General features: G+C 39.5%; 1 protein-coding gene across 9 annotated transcripts; it reads right to left on the minus strand.

Annotated features, from left to right (window-relative positions):
* Nucleotides 1–3,078: 3,078 nt before the first annotated feature.
* prom1b (prominin 1 b) lies at nucleotides 3,079–25,698 on the minus strand. 9 transcript variants are annotated; one of them, XM_056373000.1, is made up of 29 exons: nucleotides 25,062–25,698; nucleotides 16,937–16,998; nucleotides 16,362–16,388; nucleotides 16,034–16,239; nucleotides 13,830–13,950; nucleotides 13,657–13,720; nucleotides 13,420–13,509; nucleotides 12,957–12,980; nucleotides 12,381–12,598; nucleotides 12,200–12,274; nucleotides 11,465–11,528; nucleotides 10,995–11,154; nucleotides 10,442–10,594; nucleotides 9,637–9,760; nucleotides 9,342–9,445; nucleotides 9,114–9,198; nucleotides 8,648–8,794; nucleotides 8,129–8,200; nucleotides 7,737–7,829; nucleotides 7,337–7,354; nucleotides 7,097–7,150; nucleotides 6,838–6,918; nucleotides 6,580–6,648; nucleotides 6,076–6,165; nucleotides 4,961–5,076; nucleotides 4,685–4,761; nucleotides 4,089–4,187; nucleotides 3,328–3,362; nucleotides 3,079–3,217 (listed from the first exon to the last, which is right to left on the minus strand). In XM_056373000.1, exons 1-26 carry the CDS (start codon nucleotides 25,330–25,332, stop codon nucleotides 4,731–4,733), a joined length of 2,619 nt encoding a protein of 872 aa, XP_056228975.1. In that variant the 5' UTR covers nucleotides 25,333–25,698; the 3' UTR covers nucleotides 3,079–3,217; nucleotides 3,328–3,362; nucleotides 4,089–4,187; nucleotides 4,685–4,730. The 9 variants fall into 9 exon arrangements, with proteins under 9 accessions (XP_056228975.1, XP_056228967.1, XP_056228972.1 ...); XM_056372992.1 differs by lacking the exon at nucleotides 4,685–4,761 and adding an exon at nucleotides 4,379–4,444 and having other exon boundaries at nucleotides 25,062–25,697; XM_056372997.1 differs by lacking the exon at nucleotides 4,685–4,761.
* Between the last annotated feature and the right edge of the window lie 1,309 nt (nucleotides 25,699–27,007).

Raw genomic sequence — 27,007 nt, forward strand, 5'->3', positions numbered from 1 at the left:
TGTCCGTACAGAAGGTTAAGGTGTGGAAGGGTAGAAGGCATCTGAGTTTGGCTTTATAAGGCTGAAGCTTACAAAGAAGGTATTATTCAGGTGAAGTGAGGGACTCAAACGCCGCCTCCAGCACTGACCCCTCCCTCACACGTGCACACGCACACACACACACACACGCACACACACACACACACATGCACACGCACACACACACACACCAACTACATGGGGCTTGTGTGGTGTGCTCAAAACTAAAAAAGTGATGGACGGGATGGATGGATGGAAGGAGGGGGAAAACATAAACTGAGGAAGGAAGAGGGGAGAGGGTCATTGGATCTGTGGGAGCTGAGGGGGGGGTGGAGAGTAACAAGACTGAAGGAGGGTTCACACATGAAGCCAAAGGTTGTGAAAAAGAGTGGTAAGACATTATATAATCTCACATAAGAGGGTCTTTGACTATTGATGAGGGGGAGAGGTGGGGGAGAAAACTGTGGGTCCAGAGCCGTATTTGCAGCCCAAGGTTATTTGCTGAAGGTTTAAAGTTGATCTGTGACCCTGTAAAAATAAAAAACCTCATCATGTTCTTCTACAGATGCAGAGGTTGACTTTTTCAAGATTTCTGTTGTTGTACTACAAACTTTGATTGTCCCATAAAAATTTGCTTTGTAATGTGATATAATTTGAAAATATCTTGTAACACAGTTACAATTTCTTTTTTATTGCAAAGCGTTGTTTTATCCAGATGGTTAGTGGAGAATATAATGACAATGCATTAGAGGAACAAACAAGGGCAAGGTTATGGAGAGCAGTATTAGATTTGATTAAAGCTGGGGATCAACATTGATTCATGAAATTACTGAGTGAGTTCACTGACTGTCTCTTGACTTACGCTACTGTTAAACTGTTTAAGCATTATCCCGTAAATCCCGAAATCTCAGAGCAAAGTCTGAACTCAGTAAAGGCTAAATACATAACTGAATACATGTATACACTGCGGTGGTGTCCAGTGTCATTTCATAGCTCTAACCAGGCCTGACTGAACTCCACAGTGAGTTTGAACTGAACAGAGAAACACACGCTGCCTTTAAAGAGACTTAAATATTCCATATGAATCGGCTGAGAGGAAGAGCAGAGTTGCACGCATAGCCTGCTACTGTGTAAAGTATGTGTACAAATACACACATGCCCTCAGTACATTCAGGAAGTTTTATTTTTTATAGCCATCAACTTGGTAGGGAAGAGAAAAAGCCCATCCCCCCCCTCCATGTGAGAAGTGTGTTTATGTTGTCTGGAACAGATGTTCTCCACAATCAAGTAAGTGTAGTCGTCTGCCGATAGGTTGCAACTGTGTCACGCCACCTCAACCACTGCTAAGCCCCCCCACCACTCCCTGCAAACCTGCCCCCCAAAACAGACCTGAACCATTTCAACATGAATGATCACAGGTGTACTGTGTTTTGGCAGATGGGCTCCTTTTTCACTTAAACCTGTGGCTCAGAGCTTATGTAAAGTTTAAATTGTAGGTGGTTTATGACCCCTCAACAAAAAAAAGCTTCCTGAATTTCTTCAGTGGGTGTGTATCTTTGCTTTGGTATGTGAGCCAGACAACAGCGCTTCATGAATCCTGTGTTTAATGGAAGAAAAGCAAAGCAGACACTTAGTGGACGGAAGTTTTTATTCACAGATTTGCGCCCTCACCATAAACTCCAGCTGTTTTTTTGTGTGTGTGTGTGTATGTATGTGTGTGTGTGTGTGTGTGTGTGTTTTCCTCCATTTGATCTCTGACAAAGACACAGAGGCTTCTGGGAGTTTTATTTCTCAAAACACATGATGGCGAAAAAAAAACAAACAAAACCTCTGACAGCACAATCAACTAGGCCGTCACTAATGGTCTGGCGAGAAGTGCCTTAGACATAATTTTTTGTTTGTTAGCTGTCTTAACACCTTGTAAGGGTAATATGTATGTAGCTTATGTGTGTGTTGAATCGCTTGAAACACTGCCTCTTACAGTAGCATGAACCAGTATAAACTCTGGACTAATCTCTTCATGTCTCAAAGATTTGAATAATGAGCCACTTTTCTCGGTCAGTGTTTGAAGGAAAAGTTTGACATTTTGTGAAATACCTTTTTTTGCATCCTTCCCAAGAGTTTGCTGAGAAGATGAATAGCACCTTCATCTGTGTATGAAGCTACAGTGTAGAGACTGTTTGCTTAGCTTAGCACAAAGACCAGAGACAGGGGTAAACACCTGATCTGGTGCTGTTTTAAGATGAACAAAATTGGCCCAAAGCCTAGCAATTTACACTTTCTACATTTACATTTACTCATTTGGCAGACGCTTTTATCCAGAGCGACTGACAAGTGAGGGACAACACTAAAGCTTCAGTGCAACTGGAAACGTTGGCATAAGAACAAAGTACTACATCTATTTAATAAGTGCAAAGAGATCAAGTAAAACTTTCTATCTTGTATCTTTAATACGTACATAATCCAAAACTGTAAAACCACAAACTGACACTTTAGCCATGCTAACAGCATAGCTATATGGATGGCAATGTTAGCCTGACTTTGGTCATTTCCTCACTCAAGCTACGCTAACTGGCTGCTGATATTTAACACACAGATGTGAGAGTGGCATCTTCTCATCAAACTCTTGGAAACAAAGCAGAGAAGTATATTTTCCACAATGTAAAACTTTTTCTTGAACATCTACCTGGTCAGTGCAAACCTGTAGACAAAATGATGCAAGCTACATTACAAATATTCACCAAGCAAAGAAATGAAGAAAAAAAAGAAAGAAAAGAAATGAACTACTCCTACAAAAAAAAACTACGTACATGTTATAAAACAAACATTAACAAAAATATAAAACTTTCAAAAGTTTTGAAAGCGTAAAAAATGTACACTTGTGTCACCAAGTTAAAACTGATGATGTAAATACAAATTCATTCTCTATATGTAAAACTAACTATGCAGGAAAAATTTTCTGACATCTGATAAAGTACAGCATGAAACACTAGAAGGACTGCTGTGGCGCTGCTGACTGGATGCTGGGATGTATGAGATAAATTACAGTTGGCTGGCATCAGAGGTCTTTGTCAAATGGCTTGAAGGGGTAACGGGGGGGAGGGACGCCCTCACACAGTTCCTGATTGTTGTCATTCTTCCATTTTGTCCTTGGAAGTGTTACAAGATCTGAGTAAGAAAGATGGAAAGTCCAGTGGTCCTGGAAAAGAGAGAGGCCATGTCAGAAATAACCTGCGCTCTGTCCTACAGTGGGTTTTCTTTTTTTACCTGAGTGACGATTAGAAAAAGAATAAACAGAAGAACATTTACCATAAGGAAAAGCTCAGTTCCAGTTCTCTTGTCCGCTGCAGAGAAAGAAAAAATAAAATCAGCTCTGGGTTTATCAACAGCTTTATTTTCCCCCAAGCTTAAGACCCAGAGGCTTTTCTAGAAAAGCCAGCGTGTTAGTTTGACTAAAAGGCAAATAAAAACTCAGTAGTATGACCCTTTTTGAGACTGCTTATATTCCTGCCTTTAACATTTATCAAGATTGTAGATGGATAGAGCAAACACAAATTCCAGATGAAATCTGCACAACATCTGCAACATGATTGTTATTGTTCAGGTGGATGATAGACTTTGGTCAAAATATGATACCATACCATTTTAAAACATCACTGACCATCGAAGTCAAATAGCTGCAAGGAATAATTGTGCCAATTTACTGTAAACTGTGAATTCACTGTAACTTAACTTCGGTGTGAAAAGCTATAGATATAAAAGAATTCTATATTTACTAATATTTCAGGGCGTCAGGGGTGTCAGATGGATATGAGGCTTTGAGCCTAAATCATGAGTGATCTCTCCTTGATGAGTCCAGTTGTTTGAATGAGCAGTTAGAAGAAACAATGGTGATGGATGAAGGTTGAAGAAGAGGAACGGATGAAACACAGCGGAAAGACGGTGAAATATCACTCACAGTCTCCTGGGTAAAGTCACACTAGTGATGATTGAATGGCTGGTGGTTGTTAGATGGTTACTTCAGTTAGAAGTGGGTTAGTGGATGGTTATATGTAACCAATAATCAATACCTCTTCAACGGGGAGAATGCTCCTGTGGGTCACCAGTCGGAGTAGCTTGGAGGAGCAGAGGCCCGAGGGAACCGAGTCAGAGTGTCGTAATAGGGGGAGCTACATCACCCGCACACACACGCACCCATCCAAACACATGCACACGTACACATGGGGAATTCTTTATAAGTTTAACGTTTGTGGAAAAATCTCATGTAGCACATTTAGTTCTGTCTTCTACAGACGAATATCCCTCCACCAATTAATACCTCAGCATGCAAGCAAACAGATCTGGTAAGTACAACTCGTACCTGACCACAGAGAGGTTTCCATGGATATCACACACTTGTTCACCATGATTACCTGTATTACCCAAACTGTAACACAAGAGCGAGGGAGGACAGGTGAGAAAGAGAATGGTAAGATTTTGGTGAAAGCAACGAGGATGGCGGGATCCTCGGTGTCACTTTCGACGGAAATGAAGTCGATAGTGAGGAAGTGACGTGAGGGAAGACGATGAAACAAGGATCCATGCAAAGAGACACAAGATTATGCTTGTGATTTCTGATGAAAAGAGTGAGGAGAAAGAAGAGATCCAAAGATGAAGTATCCCATACCAAGAAAAAAAGAGTGGGCATTTGAGAGAGGACGAAAAGACGCACATCAAAGTGCAACAAGCCACGGGTAAGAGGAGCTGGAGAGAGCGGAAATAACATGAGGGAAAAATAGGAGAATCGAAGCAAATAGTGACAGAAGGAAAGAGAGAAGAGAAAGATTCATTAATTTTGTTTTGATCTACAACAGGGAGGATTTTGAGAGCTAAGAGTAAAACTAAAGAATTATCATTCTTTGGCTACATGTCCTAAATGTGCATGTGTGTTGTCTGAACTCACTCTTCAAAGACGTCCTCTGTGTCCATCCTTCTGTAATACTTGGCCAGTTTGATGGAGAAGATGATACTGGGGATCAGAAAGACGCAGCAGCCTCCCAGACCGAACCAGAATGTGTTCTGAAAAACACATTTACCCGTGATTTTTCCTTAAAAGTTGACCTTGGAAATTGACGTACATCTTTAAAACAGATATCTAGTGCTAGATTGATTATTAAATCAAGCCAAAATGGTAAATATCTAAAGATTTGCTCTCAAATGTTTGTTACCTTTAGTATGTCTTATTATTTGCTAAGTTTACATAGACAAAACTAGGTCCCAAACCGAAAGATATCTAGTTTAAGATCATATATGACAAATAAATCAGATTTGACCGGCGGAAGCAGCAAATCGACTACCAAAATACTTTCCAATTACTTTTTCAGTTGACTGACTAATGGATTAATTGACAAATACTTTCAGCTGTAGACTAAACGATGTATCAGAAAGAATACTAATACAGTGAAACAGTTATAGTTGCAGCCATTCAGAATTGTCCTGCTACATTTCACACAAGACATGTACACAAATAGTATAAAATGTGCATATACAGGGCAGTATATATAAATAAAAACACATGCACAACTGCTGGAGCTGCTGGAGCCCTAATATATAAATTCTTGTTTATATTGCTCACAGTCTGTGGCTTGTTTGAGCTCTCATTAAACACTCACAAACTCACATGCATGGCTAATAAGTAAATATTAAACTTTACAATTCCTCAGGGCTGCGGGTAAAAACAGTGAAGAACCTATGTGCATGCAAGTCTCAAAACAGACTCTGTCCCATCACAGTGTGTACGAGTAAGTGTGTCGGAGACTTGAGGATTTACTGTTCTCATATGTGAGGTTGCAAAACCCAGAGCTCCCTCAGAACGTCAAAGAGCCGTTTATATTTTCAGTTGAAATCCTGACACATGTAGGGAACATGAACTGTACATACGACTGGGCAATGGTGTACCTCAGCAGCCTTCCAGCCACACACACACACACGCACGCACACACACACACACACACACACACACACACACACACGCACGCACACACACACACACACACACACAAAGCTAACCACTCTTACCACTGAATCAACTATGAAGCTGCACGCTACGATCTCCATGCTGTCCACAATGTTACTGATGGGTTTACACTGCGCCACCTCTGCTGTCAACTGCAGGGAAAAACACATACAGTATATAACATAAAAAACCCAGAATATAGATTACAGTGTCAATATGAATGACATCAAATGTGAAACCAGAACTCGTTGAGCGTGGACATTTGTAAACATCTCAGTTCCTCCTGGCTCATCTCCTGATCTCCCCTCAACCTTCTCATTACACACTTCAAATTAAATCAAAGTGGCTTCTTGCACTGTTACAAAGTTTGGTTATAATCAGGAAATAGCTACGGCTCCTGTGATTTACTGCAATTTGTTTAACTCCTCAGAGTTGTGTTTTTCATTCAACGTGATTAACTACACAGTGAATCCGCCACTGGATGAACGCTTTTCCTTTCAGTTTGTGCACACTTCCCTGCGCTAACACTGTCCCAGCTGCAAAGAGAAAATTGGGAGAATACTCACAGAGCTTTTAACCCAGTCTGTGTACTGTTTGAAGTATCCAACCAAGCTCTGTATGTAGCCCTTTGTTTCCTATAAACCAACAGAGTTAGTTAGAAAGTTAGGAAATCTTTACACTGAACAAACATGTCATTAATTTATACCTGATTCAAAGAAGGATTACAAACACTGGTTACCCGTATAATACTCCATATTATCAGATCATATGAGCACACTTATATAAGGCTGACAAAGCATTTTATCAGCCATAAAGTCTTGTACCTGCTTCACCACATGGGAGGCATTATGAGTGATGAGGTACTCTGCTGCATCGATGGCACTCAGGATATTAGTGACCTTGACCTGAGAGAGAGAAACATTCATTTGAACTGGATGTGTATGTGTATTAGTTAAGAACTAACTAGTTAATAACTAATTAGTTAAGGTCCATTTTCTGTAGCACAAGCTTTGTGTTTATCTTAAATGTTTAGCATGCTGTTTAGTATGCTACAACACTGTTGCTGTCAGTGTGTTTTCTCACCGGCAGTTCGCTGGACGTCCTCTGCAGCTGTTTGATACTCTGGCTCAGGGTACTCTGTGTGACAAGACAACGACACAGATGGTTAAATAAACAAATCAAATGCACGTTCAAATGTCTGAGTGCTCATTTACAAATACTCTGTCATGTCACACCACTGCTGTCACAACATGAACCACGTTGCTACGGCAAACACACACAGAAAACACACTGTCATTGTGCCGTGCATCAACAGCGGCTTACCCGCGCTCTGACATATTTCTGTCACCATTTTATGAAAGAAAAGGAGGAAGAGAAAAAAAAGAAAGAACATTGAGGGGACAAGCAAAAACAGACACTTTTATAACCGTATAATCTTTTACCTCTAACAGTGACTGTTTGGACTATTTTGATAGTTTGTTGATTTTTGAATGTAATTTGTGTGATATGTATTTTACAGTTATTTTTCACGCAGGGATTTCTGGAAACAGTACACTGAGGCATAAAATAGTTTGTGCTATTATAGGAGTTTCGTAAAGACAAACTCTATGTTAATTTACTAACTGGAGATGATAGTGTGTATATTTGCTTGTGCATAGTGTAGGTATTTAATTGAGTGTGGTATTGGTATTGTTTGTGTTTGTGTTGTGGGAGAGGTGATTACCATCGCTTGTTCCAAGGGCACCACCTGATCTCTGTGAATCTGTCTGATACTGCTGGCGTGTCCTTTAAGTGCGTTCTCCAGAGCACCACGCGGCTGTAAACGAACAAACACAAACATAAAGAGTTGAAGACACATGATTTTATTGCTGTTGCACATTGAGCTCCTACAAAACTTACAGTACAATCTTCAGGTTCTTCAGGTAATGAATATTAAAAGAGTGGTTTATTATTCTTTCTTTTCTTACAAATACATACGCACACTAATCCCTCTGTACATGTGCCATTTAAAGACACATGATCTAACTGTGTCTGGTTGTCAGAGATTTCCTCCAAGTTCAAAAACATAACTGTTATCATCTCCTGGACAATAACAGCTGCAATGATGAAACTTACCAGTTGGTCAGCCTGAGCCTCCAGGTCAGTAGAGAAAGACAGGAGATCCACAAGGGTGACTCCCTTATTTACCTAAAACAAGATGAAGCAGGGTTAATATCCTTACTTTGTACATCTTTCAGTTTTTAGTTATGTACATTTTTGTTTTGTTGGAAGGTTTTTTAAAAGTTTAATGATAAAAGGGAAGATGATGTAGATTTATTCTAATGACCTTGACACTGAGGACTGACAGATACACACACAAACAATCTTGTTTAGTCTTCACACAAAAACACATACTTGTTTTTGTCACTGATGAGGACACTGTATGGATTCAGATTCATTTTCTGGAATTTTTTCCTGGCATTACCTTAAGTGTAATTCTAACCTTAACCTAATCCTCAAACCAAGTGCTAGCCTTTACGTAAATGGTAAACATTGTGGGGGCCATCTTTTGTTGTCTCCACATGGGAGGTGAGTCCCCTCAATGTGTGACTTCAGCCCCCTTGATTGTGATACAAGTACACACACACAGATTACCTCAGCCAGGTATGTCTCATAGTCAATCTGTCCAACTCCAGAGTTGGCGAAGTTGATGAGGCTGTCTCTGCCGTCCTGCTCCAACAGTGAAATGTCTTGCAGATCGACCTGTACACTTTCAAACACCTTGGCCAGATCTTTGTTGTACTGTGGCGAAACACAAAAGCAAAACACACAAGTTACCAAGTTGTCACTTATCTAGCTCCAACAAGACGGATTTTTATCGGATTTTTATCTACACAGTAAATTGACACTTATCACAGTTCTTTTTTAAATTTTTTTTATTTAAGTATTTTTTGGGGAATTTTTGTGTCTTTATTTGACAAGAGCAGAGAGATGACAGGAAACAAAGGCAGAGAGATGGGGAATGACACACAACAAAAGTCCCCAAACCGGGACTAATAACAGGGACATTGACGTCCAGAGTCGGTGCCCTTAACCACTCTGCCACCGGCCGCCGACTTACCACAGTTCTGTTGAGGAAGGAGTTGATGTTGAACATGGTTTCCAGCTGCAGAGCGTGATACAGACCGTTGTTCTCATAGCAATCCCTGCAGGACAAATACAGCATAATAACACTCTGAATATCCTTATATTCAATAAGCAAATTTCAACCAATCAGGTCCTTCGCTGTTAAATAAAACATAATTGACCCTTATGTACGGTATGTGTGCATTAGCTGGTGGCATGTTACCTGTACATGCTTCCCAAAGTCAAGTCAATGTTCGGGTTCTGAAACAGCATCCCAGGAAGGAAGTTCTTCTTGGCGGGATGAACCAGGAATGGTGTATCTATGATCTACACACACACACACACACACACACACACACACACACACACGCATATTCATCAGCACAGAGCAGCAGTCTTGTCTGTTATGTAATACTATCCCGCTCAGATAAAACTCTCTCCAAGGTAAACACAGAGAGAGGCAGAGAGGAGAGTGAAAATAAGACGATTTAGGAAGGAGTAGAGATTGTATTCAGTACCTTGAACAGCTGTCGGTTAGCCAGTGGTTCACACATCAGCTTCTCCACGTTGCCACCAACAACAAACAAGGTGGTTACAATGCCCATCAGCACCCAGGCAAAGATAAAAGAGAAGCCCACTCCGCTGAAAGAGCAGGAGACAGAGAGTACATCAGTAACATCAGTGATCTTATTAACTTGTTTCCTACAAACTGCATTATTCAGCAGGGACAGGGCTACAAAAATTGTAAATTGTGGGACATGAGAGTGAGTATAACTTAACTTTAGCCTCATTTCATTTATTTAGACCGTCCTATCAATCGACTATAATGAGTCTGTAACAAGATGACTGCATCTCAGGTGATATTCATTGATGTATGAAATCAAATCTATGGATATTATTCTAGTACATGGTGACATTGTCTGAGGAGAGATGAAACAAATGTTAAACATCTGCTTTTTGAAAATTAAAATAAGCTTCCGAAAGTTCAAATAAAGTTTTACCAAAAAATTCAAATGTTACAGTTTCTGTAAGTTACTCATTTGATTGTTGACACTGTCTTTTTCTCCAAAAGACATTTAACCATCTCTTACCCTTAGGATTTGACAAACTCCTTGTCAATCCTTGTCACTAACTGTCTTATATTTCCCTCATTATCTATTTCAATGGGTGTATGTGCTAAACTAATAAACCTTTCTCACAGCAGATATTTTGTCTTGTGATGGCAGGATAAAAATTGGTATACCTAACGAAAATGTCTGCCATGAGAAAGAGCTTCCCTCTCCATTTTAGTTTGAGTGTTGCACTGTTGCCTTGGTTACATACGCCATTAGCAGGTTGCCGCCGGTGTTTGAAAGGCATCCTCGCGTTGTAGGTGTAGCTTGCTTGTCGTAGCCACAAGTACCACATAGCAGTCCGAGGATGTTGAAGGCCAGGACCAAGACGACCATGCAAAGCACAGCCACACAGCCGATCCACCTGCGGCAGAAACACACATACCATCAGTGTTGTTAGCAAACAGATGCTTCTTTACACACCCTCCAGTTACATTAGGATTCATTACGAGTCAAGTTTCTGGCCACCTGATGAACATAAGTCAAATATTCATTGTCTTTTAGCCGTTTTTGGTCAAGGGGAGCTGCAAATACAGGTGATAATTCTCTGTATGTTCATCACTAGAAACACCTTTGACATAGTCACGTTGTTTTTGCAATTTGATACATTCTTATTATAAAAAAATGATCCAGAATAGTTGCTTTAAGCCCTAAAAGTTAATCTTGTGGGAGCAAAATTATTGCCCCCATAATGTGACAGATTTTTGTTCCCAACATCCCAACATCTGATCAAGATGTTTACACAGAAAAACACATGCACAAACCTGTAGAAATCCATTTGGTCAACCTGTGGGTAAAAGGACTCAATGTTCTTCTGTCCTTGATTGAGGAAAATGGTGAAATTGGCCAGAGAGGATTCCACTGGGAACATCTTGGAGAAGCTGCTGATTTCTGTGCCAATCTTATCCAGCATACCTTTTACTCCTACACACATACAAACAAAAAGACAAATAAAAATTCAGAAAGGGACACAAATTCATACATTTTTTTCCCAATATCAGCTAGAAGGCCGGAGAAACTTGAGAAAGGGGAAAAGTGAAAGGGGACAAAACAGGACTTACGAGGAAGAGCTGTGGTTTCATCACCCACAGGTATGCAGGTGAAGGTGAAAGAAAAAGAATATAAAAGTGAAAATACTACATTTAGATCGAATCTCAGGAAGAGAGGGAATACAGCCTAATGTGTTTTAGGTAAAATAAATACACATATATAATGTATATATACACTTATTTACCTGACACAATGTTTTTAGTTTGTTCTTTGACCAGTTTTGGTGTGTCATTAAAGGACGAGTAACCCTGGAGGTGGAAAGAAAGAGAGAAAAGTTGATTAAAGATATAAGGGGTATGTTTAGGATGAAGTTGGTGGGTGAAACTGAGGCCCCTTTTTACACCATGGAGGGTGTCATTCATTTTTGAATAATTTTTTTGCGTGGGAACACTTTTATTGATAAACACTCAGCTTATGACGTGTTTTTGGTGTAACCAATATGAGGATGATCACTGCCGATTGATTGGCAAATGCTTCATGTGTTTTTTAATATTTTTGCATGTTTCATGTTCTCTAGTCTTTGTGCTCAAGTTTTTTTATGTTTTATGTTTCACCTGGCAACAAGTCAAATCTCCTCTTGAGGACAATAAAGTTCAAGTTGAAGCTGACTTGCAAGTTACTGCTTCTACTTGTAGCGTTTGCTGGGCTTTCCTGAGATAACAGGAAGAGGTAAAATCAGGTGATCTTTCAACTTGATGGGGGATTTTTTCTTAAAATTGTACTCATGCTGAACGGATTGCATTTACAGCTGTATGACAACAGATCGCAATGCTAGCTGATCTGATTACATTCAGATTCCACATGTATATTTACAGCTACCAATAACACATGTTTTTATTTATCCAGATACAGATTGCATTCCAATGCAAAGTGCCAATTGGGGGACGAGGAGCATGGTAAACAGGAGACAGAGACTAACCTTTTGTACAATGTTGCTGAGATCTGTTTTCAGGACTGTATTGACATTGGCCAAGGCTGGACTGACATCTGGGAGCTTAAAGGCAGAGAGTGAGAAGGTGGGAAGATAAGTAAATATGGAGATAATGCTGTAAACTAAAATGCTTATTTGCATTCATTTTTAGGTTTTGATTCCTTGGTACCCTTGAGAAGTCTGCGTTGATTCCCAGCTGGGACAGCGTGGATCGGATGGTGTTGCAGGTGTGAGACACGGCTCCGTTTGTGCAGGCAGGATCGGAGAGGGTGTTGGACAGAGAGGCCCGCTCCCCTGACAGACTGGCCTGAAGTTTCCCTGTCCCCTCCTGAAGTACCTCCAAGGAGGAGTTGACGTTCTCCAGGGCCTCTTTGGTCTCCCGCATGGCTAGAGAAACAACAGAGGAAGGATGGGGACAAAAATTTTGCAATTTTGTAACTTTAAAAAGTATAAGAAAAATTGCAATTTTTATACTTTTGCAAAAATAATACACAAACGCGTGTTGTTTTGTATTGTCAAAGGATTGAGCCTCACATATGTGCATACACCACAGAACTATCAATATTATTACAATAACACAGATTACACTGACCACAGATCAATAACCCACAGAGGAAAACCACAGCAAAAGACAATTTACAACAGGAAACAGTGGTTCAGGATCAGCATCTGTTTCTAACACTTGGAATCCATTAACACAAAGCCACGAGCATTGCACCAATGAATCCACATCAGCTCTGATTACCTTTGATGGCATTCTCAACTTTTGCTTTAGATAAAAGGAAATGTGAGGGGATAGAAGGGGGAAAAGAAAGTTTAAAAAATGGTGAGAATATGTCCTTAAAAGACACATCAGGAAGCTGCATGTAAAAGCAATACCTAATAAGTGAAGCAACAATTCACAAAATCCATGATTAAATTAGGAATGTTACAACTGTATCACCATTAGAGTGTGCTTGAGAATTTCAGCTAATTATAACATTTAAATTATTCTGTATTATTGTGTCTTTGAAATAGAAGAAGAAGAGCTTTTATAAGTTCCAAAAATGGTTCATCTAAAGGGACTTATCCCTGACTTTTGAAATCACAATCAGGAGACAGTGTTTCAGCTTATGACCCTCCATACTGCATTGTGATACGACTGTATGTTTAAACTGTGTGAGCTCAACAGGAGGTCGTGTTGAAAGCTAATACAGAGAGCGTGTTACCTCCTGCCATGCGCAGGGCAGTGTCCAGTGATGGAACCACTTCTTTCTCCAGCTGACTGTGGATCCTCCCACCCAGCAGCGGTCCAATGTCTATCAAGAGACACAGAATGATCAGAAGGGTTTTATGACAACACTACACAACTTGTACACTGCTTTGTAAACATAAGGAGCCACAGGCAAATGAAGTGGGAGACATTAAAAAAAATACTGTATGTAAACAGTCTGGGTTCAACTTACTGTCGAGGTCAGACAGGACTTTGTTCTTTGCTGTGGTGTACTGGGCTGTCAGATATTCAATTTGCTGCAACAGAAAACACAAATAAACAGAAATATAAAACAGTACTAAAAATGTGTATGTGTTTTTGTTTTGTTGTGTGTGTTTGTGTGTGTATGTGTGTATCCGTGCTTACCGCAGGTGTGTTGTTAGCAAATGTCTTCAGGTCTCTCATGTTGGTATTGATGAACCGGCGAGTGCTCTTGATCTGGGTGCTGATATTATGGTTCGCAGCATAGGCAATAAGTACTCCCAAACTGAAACAAGCACACACACGCACATGCACAAACAAATATACAAACACAGGCAGCATCAGTAAAGTGTTATATTGACCATTATTCACCAGCAGAGGGCAGCGTGGCTCCATACAGATAGATTTCTGCTGCAGGGGTCTCTAAAGTCACTCACTGATGATTCAAAAAATTGTGATATTCACATTCAGGAGTTTTTGTTCGATGCACACCTGTCTTTGTTACCAGATGATGAAGTTGAAAGGATTTCTGAAAGCATGACTTACACTCAACGAATGTACACCTTATTAGGGCAACCTTAGTGATATTAAGCCTGTTTTAAAAAATCTACTTCTAATGTCCTTGTAAGCTTTAAATTTTAAATCAACTGCCTCCTCCTACTACCTGTGATTAGCAAAGATTTAACAAGGAAAATGAATGACAGATCATTTTTTCTGGATTCACCTCAACATTGTACATTAAATTCTGTGTTATATTGTCAGATGAATCTATTATATCAAATTCAGTATAGTAGAGTAAGATAATGCTGTGACAATTCAATGTCGTTCACTGAAAAAGGATGATCACAGAAGATTTGATTCATTATTCATTATTCTAATGAGATTTTGGCTTAATATTATTCTTCCTCTTTGAAAAATGATGGCAAGAATCCTACTGTTGTGTTTTAAGGTTTTACCTGCCAAATTCCTGAGCTCTTTTACACTGCAAGCCCTTAAGCAAAGAGACTTGACTTATTGCCTAGACTTGCCTAGAGATTTTCAACAACACAGGCTGAGCTAGAAAAGACAAAAACCACCAGAGGGAGAAACAGAGAAATGCATGAAAATGATGACAAGTGAGTCTCATCACTTTGTGGCCTCATCTTCAAATGGCCACAAAGTGCCTCAGATGCCCATATGTGCATTTGTGTGTTTGTGTGTGGGTGAGTATTTGTGATGTGAAAGCAGTCATTCAGACAGAGAGGCCTCTCACAGTCAGCCAAGTGATATCAGTAACACTTAACTGTCCTGCACAGTTCGGATCGTATTGCTCTGACCCTGCACCTGCCTCTTCCACAGAGCAGGAGCAATGAATGCATGTCCCAGTCTGTATGTGATTGTGTGTGTGTGTGTGTGTGTGTGTGTGTGTGTGTGTGTGTGTGTGTGTGTGTGTGTGTGTTTGTGTGTACATATGTTGTGAACAGCCCACATATTAACAAACATAGATATGCATAAACAGTGCTTCAAAAAGATGAAAAAGATGTACATCCCTTGAATTTATAATCAATTAGGAAATAAAATCCTTTTGTAACACTGACACGTCATCTAAATATGAAATCTGTTTTCTATTCTATACAGTGATAATAAAATTCTGATTATTTCTAATAAAGTTAACAATGCAAATAAATGAAAATGTATGCAGTACATCACGTATGTACATCCGTTGCGTAACCAGGGCTTAATTGTGTCAGTGTATTTGGTCTGCTCTGATTTAATATTCACATTATAACCATTTTAATTGCAGTGATGTCTAGTTAACAACCTTTCATCACTTATTTTAACAACTTGCAAACACTAGCATCCTTTTAACTTTTCTTTTTTCTTTTTTGGTAGTTGAAGTAACATATTGATTCACATGATTAAAGGTACTTTTACTGTTGTAATATATGTTTTATCTTTAAGTGCTCTGGGTGGAAAGGGGATTATTTCAAAGAAGCTATTTATGTCCTGTCTTTTAATAAAAACACATAGCAATTGACAATTATAGTGACACTATGTAGTCAGTTAAATATCTCTATGTATTCACAATGGATTTTAGTGAGAAGATGGGTTAAAGTTCAGAACACATACTGTAAGTATAGTGTACAGTCTCAGGTTTACATAATACTGGTGTGGTATCATGCTTCTCTTTCTGCTGTATATCTGAAAATACAATATATGTATGCCAATAGATATATGTTTTTCCTTTTAGGTTTTGCAGCTGAATGAGGCGACTACAAGTACAGTAGACGCAACTGGAGTCTCACACTTTCTAACAGCTCATAAAACTGCAGTAATCCCAGATGCAAACAGTGAGAGTAGAATCATGAAGATGATAGGAGAAGACTCACATGATGAAGATGGAGGTGGCGATGAGCGAGGCAGTGTAGAAACCTCTCTGACAGTCAGCGTTCTTCCTCTGCCTCTGGTGCATCTCCCCTCCACAGTTCTCACAGCATCGACACACACAGAAACATGTGCCTATGATGGGGGTGAGGACCACGAACACAATACCGATGGTCCCACATATGAGGAATCCAGCCTCGTAGTAGATCCACTGGAGGGGGGCAGAATTCATCCAATCATTATTATAATCATTAATTATTATTCATCATTTTTGCAAGTGGGTGGAAATTGTAGTGTGAATGAAAATTTAGAACAGTGCGATGAGGAGTTTACCTGTAGCAACAGGACGATGTTTTCTGGCTGTAACACCATGGCACGTGCGCATCCATGTCCAAAAACACAAACGCATGTGTATACACACACACACACACACACACACACACACACACACACACACACACACACAAATAAACAATCACACACAAAGCCGCAGCAAGAGGAAAACAAAGACAAACAAAACAAGGTCAGTGTGACAGCCAAGAGATTAGTAATTCCAATTTCTAAAGAGGGACGTGAAGGCAACATCAAGACATGAAAAAGGGTAAAATTTGTAAATTAAATTCAAACAAGGATCTCAAAAAAAAATCTTCCTCACAATGTGATATGATCACATTGTGAGTCTCACTGTGATGAGTCTTAAGTATAGTATTTAAGCCTTTATTACTGTGAAGGTTTGTGATCATTTCCTTTAAATGGCACACAATACAAGGATTCAAAATATCTAAAATGAAATTTCTAGAACACTTAAAAGGTGCATTTCTATTTTTCAAAGGTGTTAAATGACAGGCTTCATGTAAAATATCAATGTTAATTCACCAGTGTTAGATGGGTATAGTACCCAAACGTACCTTTCTCCATTCTTCTATTTTGATTCCCCCCATGTTTTGCTGAATGACTTTAACAATCAGATCTGAAAAAAATAATAAATATATATATAGATTAGTACTTAAATACAGAAAGTTCTGTTTGCACATACTGTGCTGCAAAATAATAATTTATTGTGCAATAGTGTTACAGGTAGTACAGCTGGCTGTAGGTGACTAATGAACCAGATTTATAGACAATCAAATCAACTTCCGGTATAACAGCTGACAAGCTACACTGGAATGAAAAAATCCATTTATCTATTCACGAGGAGACAACACAGATTATGCAGAGTCATTTTTAATTTCCGAGGATATTATTGCGGCTATAATTTCTCATATATCTAACAGCTGTGTGTTTTGCGGAAGTTGTCTGGGCTGTGTAGTTTGCCAACGAGCGCTGCAGTTCAGTCCAGCTGTCTGTGTGTTTATATAGGTCAGCCAGCACTAAGCCTACCTGGAGGGTGACTCACCCAGACTGTTACTCAGCAGGTGAACACAGGTTCTTTCTCACACACACTAAAAAGAACACCTGCACGCATGCACACAAATATAAATGCATCTGCCTTTGGGCTGCACAATTAATCAAAATATAATTGAAATCGCAATATGGCCAAGTGCAATATCCAAATCGCAGGAGCTGCAATTTTTTTGATAAAGGTAAAATGTGTCACAATATTGTTGTGCATTGTTGGCGCAAATCCTGTTCTCCATACGTAAAGGATCATGACAGTTTGGTACAAAAGCCAATAAGAATCACATCAACGTTTTTCGTTTTCAGTGAAAATAAAATGCTAAAACAACCTTTCCAAATGAAATCGCAATCACATGTCGCAATATCTGCCAAAATAATCACAGTATGATTTTTTTTGCATATCGTGCAGCCCTAATCTGTATATATGTAACATTTGACACGTACAGTAACAAATATAACTATTACGTACAAATGGATGTGTGTAAATCTACAGTGGAAAGTACCAACAAAGTGTGTGCAGACATTTATGCGATACACAGACACAGCATATGAACATCGAGCACTAGTTGCTTGAAGCTACACAGACAGTGAAGAAAATGAGTCTGAAAAGTGTCAGATCTCTCACATGGGACCAAAAGGAACAAGAAGTTGCTGAAATGGACAGAGGTGATAGAAAACAAAAGGTCTACACTTCTTTTTTACTTTAAGAATGTAATGTTGTCACATAGCAAGTCTTCTCAGACTGGTAGAGTAGGTGCCACTGCACACGACTAACAGATGGAGGCCAGTTTAGCATGCAAAAGCTGACACAGCTGTCCCACACACACACACACACACACACACACACACAACACACACACACACACACACACAAACACACACACTCACACACACACACACACACACACACACACACACACACAGACACACAAACACAGACATACACACAGACATTCAGTGTCTGGTTCTACCTTCTGCTTGCACACCTGCTGACCTCAGGTGAGGTGAGAAAGCACATGAAGACAAAATGTACTGTGACTAAATCTTTTCTCACCGTTAAATGAGGTGAGTTAAAGCAATACTAATGTCTATACTGTGTATACTAAACTTTTATTCATCCTCTCTCTCTCATCCCACATTTCCTACAGGGCTGCAACTCACTATTATTTTCATTACCGATGAATCTATAATTTATTCTCTTGATTAATCAGTTAACCATTTTGTCTATAAAATGCCAGACAATAATGAAATTTTCTCAGGTAGCATCTTTCCTTGATTTCTCGGGTATTCACATTACAATGATATGTGATAAATCTTCACATTTGAGAAGCTGTAATCAGAAATTTTTAATCATTTGAAACAAATCCTGAGACAAACTGATGATCCAAATAGTTGCTGATTAATTTTCAAGTTTTTTTTTCACCTAAATGATTAATTAACACATTTCAGCTTTAATTTCCTCTCTATACTGACTTCTATCAAAGCAAAGGCAAATATCCTCCCAAAATGTGTTTAGTAAACACAGTCCACCATATTATATTGTGAGTGTTTAATTCGATTTTTATGTTTTCTTTTGTTGAATGATTGGCAGCAAACCAAACTGTCTCTAAATTGTGGGAGGTTTTGGTAAAGATGTGGGAGCCTTTCTGGTGAGTAAAAGGAAAAGGAAGTGTGATTTTGCGTATCTTTTGTGACTATATGGATAATCCTCTTAACACTATCTTCTTCTCATGGTGGGAAGTGGCTGCCTTACTTTTCTTCCATCATTGCACCTGTACGTTACTGTGAATAAATCTGGTTCGACTGGAGAAGATTTCAGACTGTCACGTCGGGTGAAGACATCTCTGTTAACTCTGCAGATGCAGCATATGAACACATATCTGATACCACCTGTTGTTGCTCAGGTACTTAGTTAGCATTAGCCACTGAGGGCAGTTAAGCTTAGACAGCTTAGTTCAGTGACCCAGTATAAGAGGTAGCTACAGCAAACGAAAGGAAGAGGGGTGGAGGGGTGGGGGGGAAACAACCATCAGAATTAGACCTGAAAGGATGAACAGACCACTGCCCAACATGAACCCGTGTGCACAGTGCAACAGTCAAAGAGAGCAACCGATGGATTTACTGAAATATACAGGTTTTCTCTTAATAAAATGTGATATTTTCATGTTTTTTGTGTTTTTTCTAAAGAGTTATTTGTGATAAAAGCAACTTTTCATGTACCACGGATTGTTACTGGACATTTTGTGTGCATCTTGACTCTTTGAAGGGCTTAAATAAAACAGTTGGACCTAGTCAAACAAGCTGGAGCAAAAATTAGGTTTACAACTAAAAAAAAACACTGTCGAAGGACCATACATGCTAATCACATCAGGCAAACCATCAAACACTGCTGCTGTTGTGATAAATAAGTCAGAACCTTCAACCCTCTTACCGTTAAGTGTAAATATAGGCTAGCACAATCCTCTACGCTGACCTGCTCGGAGAGATTACTGGAAGGTGTGGACTGGAGGCCTTTACGCAACCTGACAACCATCCCTGCTGCTTTTTACATGAAAGGCCTCAAAAGTAAAGTAACACTCTCAGTCACCTACACACACCACAGAGGGCTGAAACAAACATTTGCATGATTGCATCAAGCCCCTGACATGGTTAATTATGGATTTTGGAAGTGTATTAGCAAACTGAAAGAACACCTGTAGCTTGAAATTGAATATCAAAATGCTTACTTTAAATAAGATTGATTTTTTTATAGAGCCACAATGCTGCACTTGAAATTATTGAAGCATCATATGAGTGGACATTGTCTTGACTGAAATGGTTTTGAAACAGGTTTAATATTGGGGTGCCAAAGTGAGATTGTGACTCAGTAACTCAAAAGAGCCAGGGTCACTCCTTTTTGGCACAATATTTATTCCAAGCCACATTGTTAATAGGAGGTGAAGTTGAGGGCTGCAGTTCAAAAGGTGTTAGTATTACGACAAAAGTCATGTCAGGTTTGCCAAAGCACAGTTATGTAGTGCTTATGTTACTTTAAGTACTAACTGTACAGTATGTTTGACTGAGTATTATATAAGACTAAAAGAACTGTATGTATTTCCATGGCAGCAGAAGCTAAAGAAAGTTACACTGACCATTTTGAGCTGGAGTAAAACAACTAAGAGGATTACATGGAATGACTTTTTCCCCTTTTGCAGGAGACTCTTCATACAGAGAGAAGTCAAACATACACATTATTATTTCCCAGAGCCCAAGTTGACATATTTAAACTGCTTATTAATTTTAAACAGTTCAAAACCAAAAGATACTCAGTTTACTATCATAGAAGACTGAGGCAACCAACAAATAATCTCATGAAAGAAGCTGGAAACAGTACATTTTTTTTTTAATTTTTGATGAAATGTTATCAAAATTGTCGCCCAGTTCTGTTGATCAATTAATATTTAATCATCTAATAATTTCAGTTGTACAAGAGACACCTAAGGTTGCCTAGTCTGCCATCGAACAACACCAAAAGTGCCTTGCTTTAAATTTTTTAAAACAGGAGTGCATGGCTGTAATGTAAGATGGAGATATGTAAGTTTTATAGTGGAGTTTTTGGGGGAACTTCCACCTTGTCTTTCACATTTAAAAAAAAAAATCCTTATTAGACAACTAATTTGTGTTTTTTCTTCAGCGTGATCTGATTTAAGACACTTGCTTCCTGATAAACAGCCTGTCTACTTCCAATCACAGTAATTAAGGCAAACAGACAAACACCAGGACTATGACCCACTTTCAATATGTGTGTGTGTTTGTGTGCTAGTCCATGTGTTTGCACACGTGTGTGTGTGTGTGTGTGTGTGTGTGTGTGTGTGTGTGTGTGTGTGTGTGTGTGTGAGTGTGACAATGCCATCTGTAGCTGTGGTAGCAGCACAGTGGTAGCATTGGCCCTGTGGATGCTAATCCTCTAATCTACCCTGTGTGTATCAGAGGGATAAGAAGACCCAGACTCCACACACAGTGAAAGAGCCCAAAATGCTTCTTCACTCTAAAGTTAACCTTCACACAGATTTGTAACGAGGAATGACTCAGTAGCTACTGGTCAAGAACCAGTGATGTCCCCTCTCAAGTCTTTCACTATGTGTTACCACTCAGATGCAAACAGCTCTACTGGAGACCTGAAATATTTATAACATTAATAAAATAACATGGATTTGTGGCAGCATTTTGTGCAACATTACTAAATGATTAATTCTTGTGATGGAACCTCAAAGAATCCAAGTGATCTGACAGGATCAAACCATCGACTGCCTTTCCTCACTCTCCCTAGCATAAATTTGCATTTCTCCATCTTAACCTCAACTCAACCGTTGCCCTAACCTCAACCTGTCACCACTTCATCAACAATGACCTAACTTAAGCTCTAACCACAACCATGGACAACTGTGTTACTGGGCCAGACCAGTATCAAAGTGACATACCACTATGTACCACTAAGGAAACATGAAATGAGATGAGCATGTATAGTGCACAACCTTCTATCCTTTTCTGTTCTTCCGGAGGAGCAAGAGACACAAACCTTTCAGTAAACCCGCAGTAGAATCTGTATTTGCATTGCTCTCACTTCATGCTCATTCAGAAGTGCTTTGTGTAGCCTTTTCCTACAGTTGAAAGTAACTTTCCAGAGAGCAGCTAACTGGGATGATGAAGTAATATTTATCCCAGGCAAATAACTTGCTTGTTGCTGGGTGGTAACAGGTGATAAAAGTAAGTCACACTTTACAAGAGAAAAAAAATTCATAAGCACACAGGTAAATTTTAATAGTGATACAGAAACTTGTATGATAGAAATGATCAGTCTACATATTTCAAGAAATGAAACAAATGTTATAAAACTATTATAAGTTTTAGTGTAGCAACCTGACCACATGTTATAAACTTAATACAAGCATTACGTACTTCTCTAACTTTAATTTCAGGCTAAATGAGTGCAGTATTGTTTAGTGCTATATGTACAGCGGGATCCAAAAGTCTGAGACCACAGTGTAGTTACTTTCCCTCTGTTAGTTCTCATATCTACAATATGTCCAAAAGCTGTTTCCTTTGGTGGTTAAAGAGCCATCAAACTGCAAATAGATCAACAAAATTATGGGAAACAGAATCCAAGACATTACTAATGTCCATAACTCATATACAAAGTATGCTTATGCTTGGGCTACATCTTAATAAAGAACTGATTTTAATGAAACAATTAAATGGTATTAATAATCAATTTTCATTACGCTATACTAACCTAATCATATCCAGGAGTTACTATATAACAACCACTTTGATACTGTAGTTTGAAGATCAAACAGTGCTGTTATCTTATAGCAAGAAAAGTCAAATTTGTCAATTTGTCTATTAATAATCATTAGAGAGCCTGTGCCACATACAGAGTAAAGAGAAACATCACAAAATGTGACTGTGGGTAAATTATTTGTAAAACTTAAACAAGTTCTTGCCCAAAGCTATTATGATTAGCATAATGAGAAATGTTAAATTAAGATTTAAAACCCAACTTTACTAATACTTTATAGTTTAATTTTTTGTGTCAAAGATTGTATATATGAAGACATATATATGTGGATGCACACAGAATGATTGTTGAGGATGATTATATAGAAAACACTAATTGACATGATTGACACTAATTCATTTGGGTATTCAAACTGATGGCTTTTAATAGCTTTCCTTGCCTCTGTTGCTGCCACATAAAAATTGGCTTATTATTTATTTAAAGCTCAGAGTACCTGGCAGTTTAGCTAAATCGAACCTGCCAAACCTCATGCCTTATAAGCAGCTGCAGTTATGGTAACAGGCTTTCAGGCCTGTGTGTGGGTGTTTGATGTGTGTGAACAACATGCATGATTTTACATACATGTGACATACGATGTGGGAGACCATCCAGGTGGTCTCTACCTGTGCGTGTGTGTGACTGTGAATCATACTGGAAAGTCTCTTACAGTAGCAGCATATGGTCCAGTGGATTAAGGTATTATGCAGTGATGCAGGTGACTGAGAAAGCCTCTTCTAATCGCTGATCTGCTAATTGATTACCCAGCCAGCGTCCCTAACCCTGCACACCAAAATGGCAGCAACTTAAAACCTTCAATCCTATTGCACTGTGTCATCCTCCAACGTGACCACTCATAGTTGTACATACACACAAACCAACCGTTTTTAGTTGGGTCTAATTTTATATATCCATCACCGGGTTACTTTACGACAGCAGGGGTGGGGGGCAAGAGAGCAACATTCACTTTGTTTGTATTGATCATGTGACAGACCTGATCAACTTTAAATCACCACAGTAATGTTATAGCATGAGCCCAGAGAGGATCACTTATGAGCTATGACAGCTATTGATCCCATTAATCTGCTCATAACAGTGGTTTATGGACTCAACAGGCACACGCCATCAGTGCATGCAGTCACTACGTGCACGTGCTCTTCTGACCCAGAAGGATTTTAATTGAGGGCCACTACAGGGGAAGTGTTTTTAGGACATCCTGCTTTAAATCATCCAAGCTATAGTACAGATTTGATGTGCAGATAATTCCTGCCACTGCAGTCTCTGACATTTTGAGTGTTTTTTGGATAGGTTATAACCTGTGAGCAGTTCATGTCCAAAGAGTGTTTCATTTGAAGGGTTTTTAGCGACCTGTATTCAGACAATATTAAGTATTTCACAAGATATAAACAAAAATTAGACAGAATGTCGGAAAATAAATTGTTTCATATTGCAGAAATGTACATTTTTGTCTTTTCTATCTCAATAATAATCTTGTTACCCTCTTAGTTTTATCTATCTAATATTAAAACAGACACTGATGTCATGCACCATGCTCAACTCAATCCACCGGTTTTTTTTTTTTTTTACATCTTTTGCTTGCAGTGTAATCCACCTCAAACTGTGATACAGATCATACGTCCTTCCACCCATATTCTTTATATCTATGCTTGTAATTTATAACATTTGTAACATTATATACTATAACACTGGTGCATCTTTCTGTATTGCATAGTAACAGTCATACTGTAACATAGATGCACCTTTATGCAGTTTTCATTGCCGGTAATTCCCATTATTTGTACTTTGCAGTTCCCTTTATTCTATTTATACATATACACTATGTTTCCTCTCTTTTTATTATTTTGTATTATTAATGTGTCTTTTATCTTACCACACACATACTATATATTGAGTATGGGTGGTATACAACTTATCTCAGGATTAATTTAGATCTGTCTTATTTTATTTTATCTAACCAATATCTTTGTGATCCTATCTAAAATCTGTGGTGTCACAAATATAACACAGAATACAGTACAGCAGAAAAAATCATTTGCAATGACCTGAAATGCAGGTCATTCAATCTGTTGGGTCAGAACTGGGTGCAACTGTTAGAGCCAGAAGCACAGACACAAGTTAAACTGGTCTAATTCAATAGGAGTGATATAACAATTTGTATTCAGTAGATACAAGAGTGCTGATAATAATCCTGTATCCCTCATCATGTGAGAGAAATCCTGGGAAGAAGAAACAGAACACGAGTTGAGGGATGGAGAAAAAAAGAGCAGGGATTGGGGGGATGGGGGGGGGGATAATCTCACCTTTGGGGAAGGAGTTCGGTTGAACAACGTAGAGAAAAGCATGGACCATGTGGAAGAGGATCCCTACAGCCCCTGGCTCGTAGTAAGCGTGGGTACCATAAACCGCCGCCGGTACAAACCCAAAATCCAAGGGCTCCACCGGTGGAGGGGACCGCTGTCTCCGGGATTCCGCCCGGACCTCTGCCTGTGCTCCATCCCTCTCATCCGCCTGCTGCTCGCCGCTCGTGGCCCCCCAGCAGAGCAGCAGGACGAGCCACCGTGTCCACAACATGGCTCACAAAAGTCCACTTTTGTACAAAAACAGAAGAAAACTAATAAAATAAAGGACAACTCCGAGCCCCGGTCGTACTACAGTCCAGCGGGGGGTGCAAAAGGGAGAAGGGCTGTTGACGTGAGAGGACACCTGTCCCTCTCGGCGGCTTATCCCCTCAGCTCAGAAACAACCGTCCGAAGCAAAACTTTTAAACTTGTCATCCAACGGTCGAGATTATAGCAGCCGTTAGCTCCTGGTTTTTCGGTAAGGACTCATCACAGACATCTTCCCGGAGCTCTTCGACGACTCAACGGACCAACGGCCGAGGATGTGCTCGTTATCTCGGTGTCCTCACTCTCACCGGCTGCCTGCTGCGAGCAGCCTAATCTCGCGTGCACGTAAAAAAAAAAAACCCAGGACGCTCGTGCTCGCTGAAAGCTCGCCGGGCGCATCTGTGGCGCGCGACACCGCGGGGTCCAATCACCTGTCCAAGTCTCTCTCTCTCTCTCTCTCTGTATAATATAGCGACAGGTTAGAGGTGGAGAAATTTTGATCCTTTACTGCAAATTAAAAAAAAAAACTCAATTACATGTAAAAGTCCTGCATTGAAAATGTCACTCAAATAAAAGTATTACTAGCATGGACTGATTACTGATTGGACCTGCTGGGCACAGACCCAGGGGCCCCAGGATCTCTGACCTCTTGGGTCCTCTGTAAATGGCATTTTAAAACATTGCAGCTGGCCAGAAGCAGCATTTCTTTTTTAAAAAGATGCAGCTAAAGATTATTGTCATAGCTGCCTAATCGACCAATTATATACTGTTAATTGTTTATAATGTAAAACATCAGAAAACTGGAACCATCAAATAGTTACTTGGCACTTTTGCATGAAAGTACAGGGGTAAATGGACTTAGTTATGTTCCACCACTGCTATAGTTGCCTTTTACTAAAGCCAAGCCAATACAGACCCTTCTCATGGCAGACATTTTTACTTTTCAAAGAAGAGAAAACACAGGTGTAAATAATAATATTAACAATGGCTGCATTCAGTTTAGGTGAGCTCTGGTCTACCTACAAAAAGTATAAAGAGCTAAGGCCACATATTTTCATTGTGTATGTGTGTCCTCCACTATGCCGGCTCACCTCAGCACTGTCAGGTACTGTTAAACTGTTGGTTTACAAGACAGTCAAACTACATGATCACAGTGGGTCTCCCTATGCATGTGAAGCAGGTCATTGACTCTATACTCTCGTCACTGAACGACTGACCTTTGATCTCTGAGGTTGCGCAGATAGCTGGCCAAGGCTAGAGAAATTTTGGCAAACAAATAAGGTTCAAGTTCAAAAAAGGGAAAACCCAACTCAGTTGAAAATTATCGTTAGTCTAGTTCGGTTATCTAAGTCTGGGAAAATAGCTTTGAAGTCTCTGATATGTTAGCCCTCTATTCCAACCTCTCACCCCCTCAAGTTTATCAGGCACTTTACACAACACTGGTTAAATGTAAACCTGAAATATGTCTAGATAATCAGGAAAATGCAAGTCATGTATCCAGAGGCAGATAATTTATCAGGGTTGGACCTTCAGAAAAAAGCCCCCCCTGTGTGTGTGAATGTCTGTGATGACAGACACCCCCCCCCCCCAAATGCCCATTCAGGGGGAACAGTGGACGGCAGTGTTTGCCCTGTGAACAG

Source organism: Seriola aureovittata, chromosome 3, assembly GCF_021018895.1.
Source record: "Seriola aureovittata isolate HTS-2021-v1 ecotype China chromosome 3, ASM2101889v1, whole genome shotgun sequence".
NCBI classification, from domain to species: Eukaryota; Metazoa; Chordata; class Actinopteri; order Carangiformes; family Carangidae; genus Seriola; species Seriola aureovittata.